At 38.2% G+C, this 21612-nt stretch overlaps 1 protein-coding gene across 1 annotated transcript in view; it reads right to left on the bottom strand.

The window, feature by feature from the left end:
• Positions 1-1369: 1369 nt before the first annotated feature.
• Positions 1370-21612, bottom strand: part of TMC1 (transmembrane channel like 1) — a 259470-nt gene continuing 239227 nt past the window's right edge. The window contains exons 17-21 of the mRNA XM_007939572.1: positions 18797-18864; positions 12587-12826; positions 6653-6778; positions 1745-1823; positions 1370-1642 (exon numbers count right to left, since the gene is read on the bottom strand). Of these exons, the coding sequence (XP_007937763.1) occupies positions 1370-1642; positions 1745-1823; positions 6653-6778; positions 12587-12826; positions 18797-18864 (786 nt within the window). The remainder of the gene's footprint in view (positions 1643-1744; positions 1824-6652; positions 6779-12586; positions 12827-18796; positions 18865-21612) is intronic.

The raw sequence follows: 21612 nt of genomic DNA, 5'->3' as shown, positions 1-21612 counted from the left end.
AAGGATTAGAAGTCAGAATGGCTTTAGACTCTCCAATAGCAGTCATAGAATAGAAGACATTAGGAAAGTATCTTCAAAATTCTAAAGAAGTATTATTTTCAATCTAACTAAGTAGTTTTTATACCCATCAAAACTTAAAGAGGAGGGTAAAAGAAAAGCTTCAGACATATAAAATGTACAAATTTGCCTCTCATGGAATTCATTCACCAAAACATGTAAGCAATCTAAGAACTAAGAAGTTATGGAAAAAGGAAATAGGATCCAAAACAGGATACAGTGATGAGAGATGATAGCAAAGAGAAAGGATGCTAAGGATGTCAGTTAAGGCAGAAGTTCAGAAGCTTCTGGGAAAAATTTCTCCAAGTAGATGAAATGGATACAAACCAAGTCTGTCTGTATGTTGAGAGTATAACTACTCGGCATGGAAAGTTGTTGCAGACTTCCTGCTGCCATCAGATGAGCCATCATGAGAGTGCTGAGATAAAGAATCGTAGAACAAAGGGGCTCGGTCCTGGTCACATTCTAAACCTGGAAACAGCAGAGCCTGAAACCATATATACCATTTCTCTGTTGGGCTGTATAGACTGAGAAAATCTTTTTCTTTTTTTTTAACTTTGTGTGTGTGTGTGTGGACGTACACACAAAATGCACACACACACACACAAATGCAGTGCAGGCTTAACTTTTTTTTAAACCCCGTATGGGTTGAATTTTCTATTACTTGTAGGAAACAAAACAAAAAACAGTGAAACCAATGAGAACCGGAACTCGACGGGACTGCCTTGCTTTTCTGGGTCTCGAAAGTTTTTCACCTTTGATGGGGTGCAGTCATCATTTTTCTATCGATCTCTATTGAGTGGAAATTATTTGAGTTTTCCTTCTCTGACAGGGTTCCGCCTTACACAGATACTGGCTTTCGCAGGTTTTACTTTACTAATAATAACACAAAGAGTTTTAAAGTTAGGAATGAAGGAAAAGTTGGAAACAAGACACTGGATAAAAATGGTTTTCACTGAAGCTCTTAGGTATCACTTTTCTATGTAGAATCTTGAAGCAGCATACCATTGGCTGGCAAGTAAGAGCATGCCTTTCTAATACTATACATACTAAGGAGATATTAAAAAAAAAAAAAAAAAAGTCAAAGTATTATCAGTGGCTTCTAGAAATCAGTGGTATTGAGCTCAGGAAACTCTCTTGGGATCTTTCCAGTGTATCTTTCTGTGTGTGGAAAATAGGTAAAACAGCAGGAGAGAGTCTGCACTAGTATCTGCCACTTGTATGTGATTGCATAGATATTTTCTTAATTTTATTCAATTTTCAAAGTAACTTTCTTTTTTTTTTTTTTTTTTTCTATTCACTCTTGCTAACTTTACCACACCTCAAGTGTTCTTTCTTCTTCCTTTCTCCCACTAGAAAACTCCAAACTCCCTAGGTGTGATCCCTGAGAATGGCTAAAAAGGTGAACAGTAAAGGTTGGGGAACGGTTCAGAGCACTAAGACATTCCACATCAAATGCCCCATTTATAAGGAAAAAATACAAAGGACACGCTAATTGTAGAAGAAAATTGCAAACACAAAGGTACTTCCAACCTGCTCGTGCAGCTGCCATTTTCTTGTTCCGCATTTTGTTCTCCAGAGCTTGCTTCAGGGAAAAAGGAGGGAAAAAGGGGATTAGATTTCACAGTCCTTTGTACCACTTGCCATTAACAAATACAGTAATCCTAAGAAGTAAATTGTATCCTACCATTTTCATCTTCTTTTTTAGATCCAGATTTGCTGCTTTCTGGCCCTTGGCAGTAGCGTTGAGATAATAAATGGTCAAACTAAATTAAAAACAAAAACATCATATATAGGGTTTTTTAGTTCCTCAAGATTCCTTTCAAATTAGCATTTACCTAGTTCGTTGGAGCGGATTTTAAGATACTTTCTATTACAAGCATCTTATTTTGCAGATAAGGAAAGAGATGTCCAGAGAAGAGGCACACTCAGCATCGCACAGCATCTAGGCATGGAGCTGGGAAGGTGGGCCCAAGGCTCCTACTCCTCAGCCAGGTGCTCTGTCCGCTACACTTCACTCCCTAATTTCAGCACCTGCTTGGATATGTATTAACATCCGTTTAATTTATAATTAAAAATCAATGACAATTGCATCCACAAGAATGGAATATCTACTGAAGCTTAGAGAACTAAGAAGATAATTCTTCTTATTCATAGTTAATTAACATGGATGTTTTTCATGATATTTTCATTTGCGTGAGAGAATCTCTGAGTGCTACAAATAGTTAATGTGCTTGCCTGCTAACCAAAAGGTTCGTGTCCACCCAGATGCACCTTGGAAGAAAGGCCTGCTGATCTACTTCTGAAAAATCAGCCATTGGAAAAATCAATAGAACACAGTTCTACTCTGACATGCATGGGCATGGGGTCTCCACGGGTCAGAATCAGCTCAATGATAACTAGCATCATTTGCATTTCTCCTTCTCTCAAAAAGAAAATGTTTCATTAAAAAAAATGTTTTTTAATAACAATTACATTTCTAGAAAGAACAAATCAAGGTTACTTTAGTCAAACAATTCTTTAAAAATAAATGAACCCTTCCTCACTCAACAGCAAAATGAGCAAAGAAAAAAAAATGCAGTGAAAAAGGTAACTGATATTATCCTTTGTTGCAGATAAATGGATATTCAACACATTTCCTCTGCTCACCAACATGCAAAATCATATACTTCATGAGCCATCTGGTGTGAGCAACACAATTATCGATATGGTTCAGCAGGGCTTGTTTATCTCTTATATGAGTAATGGAAGTTTGAATAAAATTTTACACATGAAAGCATCTGGTGCAATATCTGCCATGAAGTAGGTGCTCAATAAATTTGTGTGTGTGATAAGGATTTCTTAGCAAACTGACTATATTTGGAGGAGGAAATTAAAGAGTTTACCAGTAACTTCCAGTTCCAGGGTACACTATTTAGTCATCATTTTTTTCCTGCCCTGAAATGAACCTTAGATTAGATATCCCTTACAAATCATTTTGTAGTCCTCAAAGGAATGTAACTGCCTACAGAGAGAGAACATGAACTTTTCTATGTACTCAGTTACCCGAAACCAGCCAAGCTGATTAAACATGGATCCAGTGGGGACATTTACAACTCTTGTAACATTTTCTAATTAAAGGAAACAACAAGTCATGCCAACTACATGGGCACACAAAATAGAAGATGAAACCTCAAAAAAAGAAAAAACAACAACAACAGACTCACTGCTGTGCAGTCGATTCTGACTCATGGTGACCCTATAGTGCAGAGTAGAACTGCTCCATACAGTTTCCAAGGCTGTAATCTTTACAAAGGAGAATGCTGCATTTTTCTCCTGGGAAACAGCTACTGGGTTCAAACCGCTGACCTTTCATTAGCAGCTAAGCGTTTACCACTGTGCACCAGGGCTCCTTAGACAAGATCTTAGGAATCTAAAATTGAAATCAGGATCAACTGAAGTTTGTGTTTGAAATCAGAACCTCTGAATGAAAACCAGTGTTGGAGATGATGTATTCGACCTTTCCATGTTACCAACTTCCCTCTTTGCTATTGTTGTGAGCTGCTGTGGAATTCACCCTCAAATCATGGCAACCCCATGTCCAATGGAACAAAACATTGTCTAGTCCTGTGTCACCCTCATGACCCCTTACATGACGGATTGTTGTGGTTTGTAGGGTTTTCATTGGCTGGTTTTTCAGAAGTACATCTCTGGTATCTTCCAAGTCCATCTTAGTCTAGTCCCTGGGTGATTTAAATGGTTAAAGTGCTAGGCTACTAACTATAAGATTGACAGGTTGAGTGCGCCCACAGGTGCCTTGGAAGAAATTCCTGGTGGTCTACTTCCAAAAGGTCAACCATTGAAATCCTATGGAGCACACTTCTACTCTTACACACATAGGGTCATCATGAGTCGGAACTGATTTGATAACAATTGTTTAACTTTCCTCTAGACTTACATATGCTAAGGGTCAGAAACCACGTCTGTCAGGACAAACCCAGCCAGCTATTGTTTTGTGTAGCCCACAAACTAAGAATTGCTTTTACATTTTAAAGGGGTTAGGGAAGTATTTATATAATACCTTAAATTCTGTCTTCTTGCCCACAAACCTAAAATATCTACTGTCTTGCCCTTTAAGAAAAAGTATACGAAACCTGGTTCTACACCATCCCTGTCAAATGGCGTTAAGCCCTTGTCATGAATTCAGTTTTTGGTACTGCAAAAATTGGGGAGGAATAAGAAGTGGGAAATACAAAGACATGAATGTGAATCTAACTTATTGGCCACTTAAGTTGGAGGTGTTAACTACGCAGAGCTTCATGTGCTGTGGTAACATGATTACTGGGGCCAACCTCACTGTGGGGATTAAGTGATTCAATGAATGGATGGTGCCTGGAATAACAGCAGTCCACAAATCAACATTTGTTCCTTTCTCACTCTCCTGAGACTGCTTACTGAATCCTTAGTGACATTAGAACAATGATGTTCCTTGCTGGAAAAGAAATCTATGTCAGGAAGTTAAGAACACAGTAATAACATCTGATATTTAACTTTTGTAAGTTATATGTTTGTTTTTCAAGAAACAAGACCTTAATTATATTACTAAAAAAAATGTAGCCATCAAACTGATAGCAACTCATGGAGACTCCATGTGTTAGAGAGTTGAACTGGGCTGCACCCAGTTTTCAGTGGCTAAAATGTTGGAAGTACATCACCAGGCCTTTCTTTCATAGGCTTCTAAGTGGACTTGAACCACCCACCTCCATTGGCAGTGAAGCAAATTAACCTGTAAGCACCACGCAGAGACAATTATATTGCTAAAGGGCCTTAACTCTTAAAGGCCATCAAGATATTCATTAACATGTTCTCAGAAGTCACTCTCTTAAAGAAATGTGGAGAGAGGAAATCATTTCAGGGGCCACACTGTATCAAACCGGTCATTTTCTAATCATCTGCACTAAAGATTCACTATGTATTCTTAACACCAACCGGGATCAAGATTCTGTAACATATATAAGAGTACTGTGCTTTATTGCTTAATTATCCTTGTGGACTATTGTCATTCCTGGAAGGCAGGATGGTATGAAGGAGTGAGCAGTGGATTTACAATTCAAGGACCTGCACTACATTCTATTACCATTTCACTCCCTTACTCACCTAGGGAAAACAACTTCACTCCTAGAAATCGGTTTCTTAATTTATAAAATTGAAGAAGCTGACATCTGCCCTTGATACCTAAAATGGCTCATGATGATAATGAAAATTATAATGATGCTAATGATAATTGGGCTCAGAACACCAGCTCACTGGCTTCCAATCAATGAGAATTTTCTCTCTGAGAAGCTCTAGTTTTATCCTTATTTAAACAAATCCATTCCTTTCTTTCCTTTTCTTTTTAATCAGCTATCATTTCTAAAGGAGCACTGGTGGCGTAGTGCCTACGGCACTTGACTGCTAACCAGAAGGCTGGTGTTTCAAACCCACCAGCCACTGCTCAGAAGGAAGATGGGGCAATCTACTTCCATAGTGATACTGCCTTGGAAACCCAAGGAAGGGTCGCCATGGGTCGGGGCTGACTTGACGGCACATAACAACAACAACAACATTTCTAAAGTCTTTCTGGGGATGGTTTAATTCCTGCTTTCTCATCTGGTAGCACTGACAGTTACAGACTTTGTTTAGCAAAGGTGAAGTAGTTAAAGCATTTGGCTACTAACCAAAAGGCCCACAATTCAGACAGACGAGCAGCAGCAGTACGATGAGGTGGTTTATCTCTGTAAAGGTTTACAACCCTGGAAGACCTATGGTCAGTTTTACTCTGGGCCAGAAGTGATTCGATGGCAGTGGAGTTTTTTTGGTTTTGGGGGATTAAAAAGAAAAGCTAGGGCACTTTCTTAGCTCTTCCACGTCAAGCACATACTTTCACTTAGATACAAGTTTATCTGTGATTGTCAAGAGTCACAAGTCAGTGATGGCCATATGAGAACAAAAGCTTCCTCCCAAGGTCCCCTGGGTACTCCTCTGACTTTGAAAGGGTGCACTGACCAAATAACTTTTCTGAAACCCTTTAGTTCCTGAGATTCTATGAATCATGAGTACACACAGTTATTGACGGTCCTTTCGGAACAAGGTAGGAATAAAGATGGTGAGTTTTAAGATCCCTCAGCTTTTAGTCCTAAAATATAGCTTTTAGGGTCCTCGAGGGGAATGTTAACTTAGAGGCTCATCATTTCTGTGTATTCACAGCCATCTGCTTTATGAAACTAGAGGTGGGGGTCGGTTGTAGAGGGAAGCTCCCTGTGCTGATTAGATCTAGCATTTAGCATTTATGTTTCCCTTGCTTTCACTGTTTACTAATAATTATTTTGGTTACTTGGGAACAAATCTTATAATCCTGGGGAGGCAAAGACAGATGCAGATGGCTGTGAATTACATGCAACAGGATCAGAATACGGCTCATGAATTTCAGCCTCTCACCACCATGTAATCAGTGCTAGAATTGGTTAGGTTACAGCATAGCCCTCGGGGAGAGTGTAGGAGCTGAAAAGGCTGAAACACAAAAGGAGCCAGGAAGAACATTACAAAGACACTTTCTAGGAGGAGAGGAGGCACATACACCATCACCAATATGATAGCAATGACCAGTCCAGGGTTCGAAAGCTGTCTCAAGATCTTTGCCATCCAGCTGGGGAAATCATGCTCCAAGGTCTCCCCAATGACTTCGAACATCCGATTTTTGCCACTGGGGGGTGTGGGAGGGGGGAGAACAGGAAGAGAAGTTCATTTAAAATATGTAGGAAAACATTAGCTATAACAAGAAAAGGAAGAAAAGTCTGGAAATCTACTTTCAAACACTGTTGTTGTTGTTATGTACCATTGAGTTGGACCCGGCTCATAGTGACCCCTCCTTGGGTTTCTGAGGCAGTATCACTACGGAAGTAGATTGCCCAACCTTCCTTCCAAGGAGTGGCTGGTGGGTATGAACCGCCAGCTTTCTGGTTAGCAGTCAAGTGCCTTAGGCACTGCACCAACAGAGCTGCTCAATGAAAGTCCAATGGATCCCAAAGGTTCAATCTACACCAATCAGTGGGGTGGCAAACTGTTTCATTTACGTTTGCATGGGATTGACATGAGTTGGGGGCTGACTCAACAGCAGCCAAAAATAGCAACCGCTAGGAAGAAAGCTAAAAATCTTTCCCAAACACCACTGATTAGATATGTTTTAAGGTTAGGAATCTGTATTTAGCTAGTACAGCTCCTGATACTTTGACCTCAGTCTGTGGATAAGATATGAGATATGGAGCCAATGCAGTTAGGAAGTTAACCCATTGCTTTAGACTTTCTTTAAAAGTATATATATATATATTTCTAAGATTTTGATTGAAATGTATTTTGTAAAGAGTTTGTAAGTCTGCCCCTCAGCCAGCTGTTCTTGTAGGAAAATGGTCTTGCGCTGAAGAAAGAGTATACTCGATTTTTTAATTAATGTTGGACGTGACCATATGGAATAGCTTAATGGAATAAGATCTGCAAATAATCCATTATCTCTTTCCACCCAATAGCTTCCATCTCACTTTCCGCCAGACTTCTTTCATCAGAGTTGTTAATAAGTCTTCTCCCCCTCAGTGTGTCTTCTCCTAGACAGACCTTCATGATTACTAGCTTAGCTCCACTGCTACAAACAGAAAGTGGGAAGAGAAGGAAAATAAGTCAAAAAAGCAGAAGTCCTGAATGACTTGACTCACAACCCATTAAGTTGAGAATCATCCCTTACAAATTGGAGAAATGAGAACAGAATGTCTGTCTTAGCTTAGCATATAATGTGCAGAACTATAAAGTAATACAGTGGAGCAACTTAATTTTTTTTTTCCTGTATATGTATACTGAGTCTATTATGAAAAGAGGTAATTTTTAGAAAGGCTATTGGGTTGTTTTTGCCAACTTGTATGTTGTTGTTGTTATTTGCCGTCGAGTCGGCCCCGACTCATAGCGACCCCTCCTTGGGTTTCCGAGGCAGTATCACTACAGAAGTAGGATTGCCCAACCTTCCTTCCTTCCGAGGAGTGGCTGGTGGGCTTGAACCGCCAGCCTTCTGGTTAGCAGTCAAGTGCCGGAGGCACTATGCTACCAGAACTTGTATGTATCACCAGAATAAAAATTGGTATATAATTTAATATAATATTTTTAAAAATCTTTAAACAATCTTACCTACTAAATGAGCATGACCCATATGGATAAAGAGTTTGTTTGTTTGTTCATTTTCTCTTGATATAACTAAAATGATCTTTCAGCAGACCAAAAAACTTCCAAGTATCTTGTCAGGAGTCACTCTTCTACAAAAGTAGGGGAATTTACTTCACAAATTATGGATTCAGATACTAATTAGCAAGGCACATGATACATGAGGAGTTCATGGATGGTGCAAATGGTTAAGTACTTGCCTGCCAACAAAATGTTTGGCAGTTCAAATCTACCCAGAAGTACTTCAAAAGAAAGACGTGGTGATCTACATCTGAAAGGTTATAGTCATTGAAAACCTCATGAAGTATTTCTATTCCAATCAGATGAGGTCTCCATGAGATGGAATCTACTCAACACCTTTTTTTAAAAAAATGATACACAAGGAGGAATGAAGCTTAGAGACCACTGGGTTTCTTCTTCATCATTCCATTCTAATTGGCCATGCTCCCCATCTGCCATATGGAATACAGGGTAAGAAGATAACCAAAGAGGACCAGAGAAGATGAAAGAATCCACCTTCTTTCTCCAGCCTCTCAGGCCTAAAGTTGATGAATGGGGTCATGGGAGGGGGACTAGAAATTTAGAAAATAATCTCTACCCACAAAGGTCTTCTTAAGATCCAGTGAGTCCCAATATGAAGTCAGTAGAATCTCTAGAGGTTCTCAAGTGTGTTTTCCATGCAAGCCTCTTATAAGGAGTCTGGAATTCTTAATTATACACAGACTACAGAAGGATCTACAGAACCCTGGGAATCCCTTCTTCTCAGTTAGGCCAGGTATGCCCTTTTACAATATTCTAGAAGTCCTTTCAAGTCTGTCTGAGACTATAGAAAGGAGTGAAATGCTATCACACTTAACTTATAGCTTGCCTGTCAGTATAGCTTCAACTAAAAACAAAACCCACTGCTATCAAGTTGATTATGACTCACACCATCCTTATTGGGCAGAGTAGAACTGACCCATAGGATTTCCAAGGCTGTTTATCTTTACAGAAGCAGACTGCCTCATCTTTTCCCCCCCGCAGTGTCTAATGAGCTCTGCCAAACTTTTGGTTAGCAGCCCAGTGCTTTAAGCACAAGTCTACCAAAGCTCCTTGGGTTTATCTCCATCCACCTTATACTGGAAAGGTCTATGAGCAGGCCTGTCTTGTAAGCTCCACAGATGAGAATCTATGTCAGATTACCCTCAGATCTCCTCCAATGCTTACTTCACAATAAACTAAAACCAAAACAAATTCACTACCATCAAATCAATTTCAACTCATAGCTGCATGATCCAAGTAGCCATTATTCACTCATTCAAAACATTGACCAGCACTCCTCAATTGTGTTTTGGACTCATAAAGATTAAAATACTTTGTCCCAATCTCTGAAAGTCAGTCACACTATTAAGGGAAAGAGACACGTAGCATATAATTATGAATGAGTCATATACTAGTAGTATCACAGTATAATGTCAGTTTTTAAAGCTCTATATCAGCCTGTTCATATTATGTGATCTCAGTTATGACTAACCTATATAAAAAGAAAACCAGACTATAAAACACTAAGATGTGGAGAGTTGTTACTCAGGTCTTTGGGGTTGTCAGTAGTGTTTGTTTTCATGTTAAAATGTTTTCACAATTTCCAGATTGTCTAGGATAAACATTAATATCTTTGCAGTAAGATGAAAATAATTTTTTTTAAAATTACCATAATGTATACAGGGAGGTGTGTGAGAATTTAGAGAACTGAAAATTGTTCAGAATTATCACACCAGAGGGGGAAAAAATCAAGAGTCAGAAAATGGGGTGGGGCAAGTAGAAGAATGTTCTTCATCTGGACATCTAAGAAATTGTTTTTAAATTGTTGAGCAGGTAGATGTTCACAGTCTACTGGAATCATTTCCCAGAAAATCCACCCCCATAGGCAGGTCTTATAAAACAAGGCTAAGATAAAACCTCTGAAGTGGCTTTGCTGAGTGGGATTTCTCAAGGGATGTAATCATCTTACCTGTAAACCCATCTGCACTTGGGAGCAAAGTCCCCCAATCCAACTGGTCATCACTTTGATGGCCCCACGTGTCAAAGAACAGAACATTGCCTGGTTCTGCACTGTATTCATGATCCGATGTATCTATTAACCTTTCAAACACATGTTTGTCAATTTGCTGCCCACACAGGGGGCAGGTAGAATCAGACGACCTTCACTAAGTAGGCTGGACAAACCACTTACAACTCAGAGTTCCAAAGGATGGTAAACTCTAAGGCTCCAACCAACAAACATGTTCTCTATTCATTCCTAGAGCAGGAAAAACCTTTTCAACTTTGAAGTCAAACGAGTAAACAATGAAAATATCCTGTCACCCCAAAATAAAAACCAGAAAACCCACTGCCATTGAGTAGATTCTGACTATAGCAACCCTATAGGACAGAGTAGAACTGCCTCACTGGGTTTCCAAGGCCATACATCTTACAGAAGCCGACTGCCTCATCTTTCTCCTGCAGAGAAGCTGGTAGATTTGAACTGTTGATCTTTTGGTTAGCAGCTGAAAGTCTTAACCACTGTGCCGCCAGAACTCCTTTGTTTCAAGACAGAATGTCTAAACAGGATAAAGAGACACCCTTTGCCCAGCATTCTACAGAAAATTAAAGTTCTCTGACCTCAAAATAGTGAAATACATGAGGTGTTTTTGCTTATGTTTGCCACTTAGGAAACACTTGATCAAAGCGAGATACTGTGTCATAGATACAGACTCAGTTATTTTTCAGTAAAAATCAGAGTAATTGGGTCTGTGGCATAAAGAGAGGCACTTGAGTTAGGGCTCAAAAGATGAAACTTGTGCAGTAATTGTATGTGTCGAGCTCAATGACATTTTGAACATGAATGCATCTATGTAACCACCATTGACTCCACTTTTTCATTGGGTGGTTTTCTTTCTAGGTGGCTAAGGTTTTGGCTATGTTTACTGAGAAGGATCAATTTCCAATTAAAACACAAAAAGCACATGTAAAACTTATCCTGGACATTAAGTTGTTCTGGTAATTTAAAATTAGCTGGAGTATTTTCATGGCTTGCTCTTTGTACCTAAGATCCATTAAGGATTTGTTGTTGTTGTTGTGTGCCAAAAACCAAGATTTCCTTCAAAATGCAATTTCATATTTAGCCTCCAGATGTCACTGTCTGCATTATTTATTTCCGCCCAGTTGCGGGAGAGAAAAAGAGGAAAAAGAGAAAGAAACTTACAGGACTTTAACACCAGCCTCCTGAATAGGACAGAATTTCAGCTGGTTTTGCCCTGTCAGCTGCCTTAACATGTCTTTTTTTTTTTTTTTTTGATAAAGTAATAATAACTCAAATTACTATTAGAATGAAATGCCTCTTTTATCCTTACTCTGTAGGTAAGGGACATTTTGACTTTAGTAATGTGGGTCTGACAGCATGAAAGGGAAATTATATGCGGCCATTATTACACCACGTGTGCCATTCACATTGCTTTTCATGTTCACATTTGCTCCCTGAAAAGGAGAATTAACTTAAATGCATGATGACTAGGAACTCAACACGCAGAGATTGTTAGGGGACTATGGTAGATCAATTTCCAAAGCCCTTTAGGGAATGCAATCCCAACACTCCAGATCACAATTGAGTTTGCTTTCTTGATGCATTTCATAGAAAGAAGTCAATCATAGAGAACTAGAAAACTTCCTCTTCAGCTTGGATCAGAGAGCCTTCTTAACTCTTCATTATTAACTTGAGTGATGTATCCCTGATATTTGAAGAGATGATACATGGGAAGCATCCTGAATTTTCCTTTTTAGCATGCAGCATTTTACCTTATAAATTGTGTGGCCCTCTTCAGATTCATTATAATATAATAATCATTCCATTGGCAAGGTAGCTTGTGGGGCAATCTATTATTTTTTCAACGTGGTGGTCCATGTGAAAAGGAGTAATAGGTCATTGTATCTGGATGCAGTATCCTAGCATTGGGAAAACTTTCACATCCAGACCCATGTAATCTACCTTGCTCTTAGTTATCTCCTAGCATGGAAATTGCTCAGATTCACCATCCACATTTTACCCAGGCAGAGACTGGAGCAATGAAATTATTTTCTCTTTTATGACTCCCACAAGAGAAAATAAATGGAACTTGCCAAACAACTTTATCTCCACGTCACACAGTGAACCTGAATACCTAAAGACTCTCATTTCTACAGAATGGAAATGCTACTGTTTGAAACCAAAATTTAACTTATACAATGAGTGACCATTTCCACCTCTACTCCTGAAAGAAAAATATACCCAAATGTAATTTTTAAGGTGAGATACCTGAATGGGCCACAATCAAAAGATGGTGGCAGGGATACAATCATGTACAGGACAGGCATGGTGGACAGGAAGAGGATGAGCAATAGCATGCCCAGGTAAAAATTATTTGATCTGGAAGCTTTGAAGACCCTGGCTTCAGGAACATTGCAACACATCACAGCCCAGCACTGGAAGTACATGGATGTGTGGAGTCGAAGAATGTTGATGCCTGGGAGGCAGGGAGCATAGAAGGAGCCCATCCTAGAAAGAAAAACAGAACTCTGCTCAATTTTGAGTCTTTACATCATAACAAAGTCACACACCTGCTTGTTTTATATCCTGATTATTTTCTGAAGGCAGAAAATACATTGCCACTTTCATCCACACAAAGTTGATAAATAAACTTGGTCTATCTATTTCTGTCTTCTGTAAACTTGTTACTGTTATTTCATTATTGTAGGTATTGTGTTATGCTCTTCTGTAAGTTTCATGGAAATTATGCAGTTCACTAAATATATCTGCAATCGTTAATAAATTTAAACTATAAAAGAATTAAATAGTATATTACATTTCTATCATTGATTTAATTTTTTTTTAATTCTGAGATAAACTAAATTCCCTCTAATACTCCTATCACTCAATAATATCTCTAAAAATTTAACTTCTTAAGTAACTGATCATTAACATTGTTCATTCTATTCAAATAAACTATACATTTAGGACAATTATTTGCATCAAGGCTAATTAAGTTTTGCTTAATAAAAAGAAAAAGCTAAATACATTTTCTTCTGATGCTGACCATTTTTTATTTGTAGCTGCTATGGTGTTCTGGTAGCATAGTGGCTAAGACACTTCCCTGCTAACCAGAAGGCTGGCAGTTCAAACCCACCAGCTACTCCTCGGAAGGAAGGTTGAGCAATCCTACTTCCCGTAGTGATACTGCCTCGGAAACCCAAGGAGGGGTTGCTATGAGTCGGGTTTGACTCGACAGCACATAACAACAACAACAACATGGTGTTTTAAAGCTGTTTAGAATGATGCATTTGTGTCCTATATGACAATATGTTTTGTTGATAACCCACTCCATGGGAGAAAGATGAGACAGTCTGCTTCCATAAAGATTTACAGCCTTGGAAACCCTATGGGCCAGTTCTACTCTGTCCTATAGCATTGCTATAAATCAGAATTGACTTGATGTCAGTTTTTTTTTTTTTTTTAATGTGTTTTGAGATGAAAATGCTATGTATCCACTTAGTTATGTTTATCTGTTTAGTTTCTTAATTTAGATTGTCCTAGGAATCCCCTGCTTTGTGCACTTGACATTTTAAAAACTGATTTAAAGTATCACTTTAAACCAGGAACCAGTTAGGAGAAGTCACTTTTACTCATGGCTTAACTGACTATTTCAACAAAATAAATTTAAATTTTCTTTGATGAGAAAGTCTTTTAGCTCCATAAAACAAAAATAAATAGCAATTTATTAGTCCAAAACTAAAAAGAGGATACATGTGCACTTTTTAAAAGTATAAATAGAGTCTTATCATTTAAACTGCCCCAATTATAATAACGCCCTCAATATTCCTAGTTATGCTTAACATTTTATACTTCCTGAATATGTAGTTGTTTAAATCCATCCAGTGCAAGTTTAGTACATTATAGGAGGGGGGATGGTTGAATTAGATGACGAAATTATTTTCTGCTATAGCTGAACTTATGCCAACCTGAAGTTGACTCATTCCATTGAAAAGTGGAATTTTGCCTCATTGTGGGTTGGTTTGTTGACAAGACTCCAGATGATAGATCTGAACGATATCTTTCCTATACTGAATGGACATTGTAGAAAGTCACACTATTAAAAAAAAAAAAAAAAACTGGGAAACTAGGCTTTGGAATAACACAGTGTCTCTTTCTTATAGGATAATAGAGAATTGGAAACTCCAAAAAGTAAGTGATAGTCCCAGCTAAAGGGTCAGAATCACAAAGCACAACCTATTGGTACCAGATACTATAGTTGTGATATAATACACTTATAGGGTGATGATATTCCTCCTCTCTTCTAAAAGTCAGGTTTGGACATATGAGTTGTTTTGGCCAATAAAATATGAATATTGATGAGGTGTCTCATTACTAGGTAGAAACTATAAGGGTCTCACACATTTTTTCATTCTCTTCTCCCTATTTCTGTGATCAGCAGTGTTCCAGATGGGCTCTATTCTTTCAGTCTGAGACTCCAAAGTGAGGATATTTAGAAGAGCAGAGCTCCTTACCAACTCACATAAGCCACTAATATTTTGGGGGTTATTTAATTGCAGCATGGTCTATTCTACCTTAAGACATAATTGTACACATAATTCAAATCCTAAACAATAACAAAAACAACAATAAAAAAAAAAAACAACACTGTGATTGACTCAATTCCTACTCATTTGTTGTTGTTGTTATGTGCCGTCGAGTCAGCCCTGACTCATAGCGACCCCTCCTTGGGTTTCCGAGGCAGTATCACTACGGAAGTAGGATTGCCCAACCTTCCTTCCGAGGAGTGGCTGGTGGGTTTGAACCGCCAGCCTTCTGGTTAGCAGTCAAGTGCCTTAGCCACTATGCTACCAGAGCTCCCTATTCCTACTCATAGTGACCCTATAAGGCAGAGTAGATTTGCTACATAAGATTTCCCAGGCCGTAAATCTTTTTGAAAGCAGACTGCCTTATCTTTCTTGCATGAAGCAGCTTGTGGGTGTGGACCACCGACCTTTTAGTTTACAGCCTAATGCTTTAACCACAGCATCACCAGAGCTCCTTATTCAAAAGCTGGACTTGCCTAAAACCACATGTATTTGTAATTATTGAAGCTGGACTTGCCTAAAACCACATGTATTTGTAATTATTGTTTGTATGTGTGCCTATATATGTTTATATACATTATAGGCACATGTATCTACAGATAAATAAATTTCAAAATTAATGTCCCTTAGACATTTTGAACAAATGGCTCAAGAACCATACTTAGGAAAATAGACCCTGACGCAGTGATATCTGAGCCATCATGCTCATCCTAGCTGTGTTGGTGACTTACTAATCAGCTCAGCTCACTAATTCCCTTATCCAGTCTTGATCCCCTCATCTGTCAGTTAAGATCTCTGTAAAACCTGCATCTTATAAAATGCTTTTCTTCTAAGAAGATCAAAGCAAATGAAGATTTCTTTTATTTAATTCTCCTTACTACTCCAGTGACATGGTTCATGGCAAGTAAACAAACCACATTTTATCAACTGAGAAAATGAAGAGATAAAAGGTTAAAGGACTGGGTGCAGAATACATAATGAGGCAGTGTTTGGAGTGATGGCCAAAACTCATCTTGTCTCTCACTATGTGTGCTCTGTGGACATTTCATCCTTGAAAAATATTATTACAAAGGCCCATGGTGTCTTATTTTTCAAATTAGTGTGTAATATAAGGACATCCTGACAATTTCAGCCAAATTATCATAACAAAATGGATTTTACAAAAAAGGTTTGCCTTCAATAACATCATTGTAAAGAACGTCTTCATTACTCAGTAACTCCAAAAGAGTAAGTGACAGACCAATTGAAATTACACAAATTCTTCATTTCCTTTTGATTATTTCTGTAGAAAATGGCCACGCTTGGCCATCGGATCTTCATATCTCATAAATTAGTGAAATTGCCTTATGTGAGTACCCTTTGGCAGGGTGAGCCTTCTAAAATTACATTATATACAATTCCCACACCTTCTTTACTGTCCCTCACTCCCTCACCAACCTCCTGGGAATTAGGAAAAAAAGCATTTGTACAGACAGTTGACCTGAGGTGAATAATAGGATTTTGTTTATATTACTATCGTGTTTTTGTTTCTGAAAATTAGAAAGTGTGTGAATATGTGTGTACACTCAAAAAACCCAATCACTTTCTAAAGTTCTCTTCAATCTAACAAGAAGCAAGACTTGACCATTGTCTGAAGAATAAATACACAGAAAGTGATGGAACAATCCTGATGGAACAATGGGTGAGAGATTGTGATAACAGGTTTGCCTATGAGAGAACTGAATAAGAATTTTACATTTCAAGAATTATGATATGAACAATAGTGGACTAAGTAGTTTCAAAATTACAAGTAAAACCAACCAGGATAGCCATCACAATGGCTTTTCTGACAATAAAAATGGATTTCTAGGCTGATCTGTTGTCTTAACTCTGAAAGAACACAATAGACAGACAGCAGATGTCTGCACAAATGGCACCCACTGGGCCTGAGGGATTTATGTCACTTTGCGTAAGAGCCAGAGAGTGTTAAGACTGAAATATAAGGCAGTGGGTTCTCATTACTCCAATAGCAGTGCTAGCCATTTTCTGCCATGACAGCAGAATTCCTTTCAGGAAAGGAAACTTCCAGAACCCACTGAAGCTGTTCCCTTTGCTATCTCTGTCAGTAGTCACACTTTGGGCCACCTTGATTTTCCTCCCTGCCTGGAGAATAAAAGATGTCTTTCACTCCTTAGTGCTTCTCTGGACACATAACCCATAACTTAAAAAATTTAGAAAGTGAGGGGACAGGAATGACATTTTTAGATATACCTAGTAATGCAGAAAATAGTTTTTGTGTAGTCTTTTCTTCACACTGATTCACCTAGTAAGACACAGGAATTTAACAGGCCTCATGGCAGGATGATAGGGCCCTTGAGAGTGGTTTTTACATGACTGAAGCAAGACAATTTTAACATTTGCAGAGAGGTCCAGTCAGCACATACATGTTTAATAATTTAAGCCAGCTATGATAGAAGTATTTGAGTAATATATGAATCTTGTTAAAAAATTGAGGTTAGTTATTGGTACTTGTTCATAAAGCCATCTTACGGCTGATATCAAGCATGTGTCAACAGGATAAAGCAGCTCAATTGTCACTGCTCCAGGGTTGGGTAACTCTTAGTTAAGAGTGACAGATTTCCACAACACATGGTCCACAGAGGAATCACACGCTGTGATTCAATTTTTAAACTCAAAAACTGTCTCTACTGTATCAACTCTTCTTAACCTGTCAGGGTCTATAGTGAGAATCCTCTCATTCCACAAAGGATATGACAATCCTTCCCACATCAAAAGAAATAACTTTGATGTGCAAATGACTCTATGAAGTGAGTTACAAAGGAAAGATCGTATTTTCAACTTGACCTTCCTAAAACGTGTTTCATTTCTAAATAACTGGATTTGGTAAGACATTATTTTTTAAAGTACATATAACTTGTATTTTAAACTTACTCTATAGTGAAGACACAATAAAATCAGTTTCTCAGAAAGCTCTTAATTTATTTCATACTTAACACATGGTAACATGATGACTGATAGATATTTTACCCTTAGATCCTAGTGTGACTTGTTATGGAAATATGAACAGCTTCAAAGAAATCGATCAGTAAACCAGTTGTCCTTGAGCTGATTTGACTCATGGTGACTCTGTGTGCGTCAGAGTAGAACTGTGCACCACAGGGTTTTCAATGGCTGGTTTTTCAGAAGTAGATCACCAGGCCTTTCTTCTAAGGCTCCTCTAGGTAGGCTTAAACCTCCCATTTAGCAGGCATTCAGTAAGCACCACAGCATAGTAATTGCTTGCACCTCCCAGAGAAATCTATCAGACAGAAAATAGACTCCTATATTTGACAAAAAAGTTCTTTGTGAAACGGGCATATCTGCCTTTGAGGTCAAGTTGATTCTAACTCATAGTAAAACTCTAAGTTGATTCTAACTCATAGAAAATCCAAACAAACTTCTAGAAAAGCAATTAAAAGAGTTAAAAAAAAAATCTCATTGTCTTTGACCCTTTAAGTCTAATTCTAGGAATTTACCTTAATGAAGTCATCTGAAATTCTAATAGCTTTTAATGAGCAAAGATGAAACAATCTAAACAGAGTAGAACTGCCCCATAGAGTTTCCAAGGCTGTACATCTTTATGGAAGCAGATTACCATATCTTTCTCCTGCAGAGTGGCTGGTGGGTTCAAACTGCCAAACTTTGGGGTTAATAGCCTAGTAGTAACCACTATACTACCAGGGCTTCCTAAGTTTAAGATATAGGGGAGGAAATAAACTACTCATCACCAGAGTAGAGGCGTATAAGTTAGACACAGATTGCAGTCTCCTCTGACACCAGACTGCTGTGCTTTCTGCAATAAGTGACTTTGGACACTTATCCATAGCGATCAACTGCCCCATTGCTGGCCTACCAGATCATGCCTTGGTTGAAGATCAAAGCGAGGACATTGCCACTGATGTCAAATTCCGTGTATGAGGGCTAGAGGAGACACAGACATTCACGGGATTAGCATCTAAAATAACGAAAATTGAAAGGCAAGTGTTTCTGCAGACATGGGTAGGCACTCAACTACTTTATAACAGCAGTGTAATACACTGATATGGCTCCTTAACAATAACAACAAAAATAATCAACATACTAAATCATTAGACATAAATAAAATAACAAGAAAGCATCATTTTTTTTTTTTTTTAAACATAGTAAGACTCATTTAAAAATGTTGTCATTCAACGCTGTCAAAGTATGGCCAGGCTGAGTCTCCCATACACTGCTGGGAAAAGTGAAAATCAAAACAAACTTCTAGAAAAGCAATTAAAAGAGTTTTAAAAAAAATCTCATTGTCTCTGACCCTTAAGGAATTTGCCTTAATGAAGTCATCTGAAATTCCAATAGCTTTTAATGAGCAAAGATGAAACAATCTAAATGTCCAACACGGGTTAAGTAAAGGCAGTATAGCTATACCAAAATGTCTATATTACAGTTAATTACAATGACTCTGGAAGAATATTTACACACATGACAGAAAATTATGCTCTAATGTTAAACAAGAAATAGGTAAAATTATATGATATTCATTATTTTTATCAGCTATATGGAGCTATAGATAAAAGATTGGGAAATAATCAGCAAATTATTAACAGCTGTGATATGTGGGTGATACTATTATGGTTTTTATTTTCTTTAAGATTTACATATTTAAAAAAAACTTCAACAAGATTGTGAATTTCTTCTATATTAAAAATAAAGAAAGAAATATAACAAAGTTTAAGAAGTTATTTAACTCTTTGTCTAGTGTCTTTCTCCTAGACATCACTACCCTGTTTAGGGGAATAGCACCAGGCTGTTCTTCAGGCAGAGGGGCCACCAATAACCAATAAGAACTAAGGTGGGCATCTGTCCTGGAATGGCTCATTCAAAGGCTTCCTGGTGACCCATTAGTCATTCTAGAAGGAAAGCTTCTATCAATGAGGTCAATACTAATTAACAAAGGCAATAAAACTCTTATTTAATTTGGAAGAGAGAATTCAGAGGAAACTAATTAGTAACAGGAGGATAAGACAGCAGCAAGTATAAAGTAAAGACCAAGAAAACCATGAAACCATGAAAGAGAAACTAGCACTGCCTCAGATCTGACATGTCCAAGTGTAGCTTCAGACAATGCATATACTCACAGTAACTCCTCTTCCTACCCCCCCCACACACACACATACAGATATGCACACACATAAATGATGCGAGAATCTCTGTTCTTTCGAAATCCAAGAATCCCTCTGTCTTAGTTATCTAGTGCTGGTATAATAGCAATACCATATTTGGATGGCTTTAACAAACAAATTTATTTTCTCACAGTTTAGGAGGCTAGCAGTCTGAATTCACTTTACTATGTCTAAGGGAAGACTCTGGTAGCGTAGTCCCTAAGGCACTTGACTGCTAACCAGAAGGCTGGCAGTTCAAACCCACCAGTCACTCCTCGGAAGGAAGGTTGGGCAATCTACTTCCGTAGTGATACTGCCTCGGAAATCCAAGGAGGGGTCGCTAAGAGTTGGGTCCGACTCGACAGCACATAACAACACATAGCAAGGGAAGACACTTTCTCCAGGGCAGCTCTAGGGGAAGGTCTTTATTTCAGCCCTTATTCCTAAATTCCTTGGCAACCATGTGGCTTGCATCTTCCTCCATCTCTGCTTATTTCTCTGTCCTAAGGAGCTCTGGTAGCATAGTGCCTGTGGCACTTGACTGCTAACCAGAAGCCTGGCGGTTCAAACCCACCAGCCACTCTTCAGAAGGAAGGTTGGGCAATCTATTTCCGTAGTGACACTGCCTCGGAAACCCAAGGAGGGGTCGCTATGAGTTGGGTCCAACTCGATGGCACATAACACACACACCAATCTGCTGTTTCTATATCTCAAAGGTAATTGGCTTAAAGCACACCCTACACTGATATGGCTTCTTAACAATAACAACAATTCCCAAATGAGATTACCACTACATATATAAGTGTGAGGAGTTATAGTCTATGTTTTTAGGGGACAAAATTTATAGTACCTATCAAAAACTATTTACAAGAAGGTAGAATAGGTTTCTGATTTGGAACACTAAAAACTATTTACAACTTTCAAATGCCTTGCCCAAGAATCTCTTAAGTCTAGGCCTCAACTTCATCAGTTTCTCACAAGGCAGTAGTACTCTATTATGCAGTGGAAAAATGTGGGCATTTTGCCCCATAACATTCAGGGAGAAAACACGAAGTATGTCATAACAAGAATGGTTAAATCACAAGTTAAAATGATAAGTTGATAAGCAGTAAAATAATAAATAGTTTTGTATATTAGGCATAACAAAGATGACCTAGATAAATTCAACATAAATTTATTAATGATACTGCCAAAGGGTATAAAAAATATTTCACTAGTTTGTTGATTATCTTGCAGCATGATATCTGAAAGATGCAGAAAAACTTCTTTCACAGTTTTTTTTCTAAAGTCAACAATGGGGAAAAAAAGCATATACCCCAAGGATAAAAATGAATAGCTTATCCTGTCCAGAGTGTTAACTCTGAGTCTCTTTCCTTCCTCAGGAGTGTATTTCTGTGGATCTTCTACATTTTCTCCTGGAGCCCAGTGTGACCACAGAAAACATCAGGAAAATGTTCCGTTGGGTGTGAGCTATATGTGGCCTTGGAATAGTTTTTCTTTGTGCCAGTTCCAGAATCAAATTTTCAACCTT

The sequence above is a fragment of the Orycteropus afer genome, unplaced genomic scaffold, assembly GCF_000298275.1.
Source record: "Orycteropus afer afer isolate SDZICR_OR568_19922 unplaced genomic scaffold, OryAfe1.0 scaffold00005, whole genome shotgun sequence".
Classification (NCBI taxonomy): Eukaryota; Metazoa; Chordata; class Mammalia; order Tubulidentata; family Orycteropodidae; genus Orycteropus; species Orycteropus afer.
The sequence above is the reverse complement of the archived record's forward strand: the minus strand, read 5'-3'. Positions and strand labels throughout refer to the sequence as shown.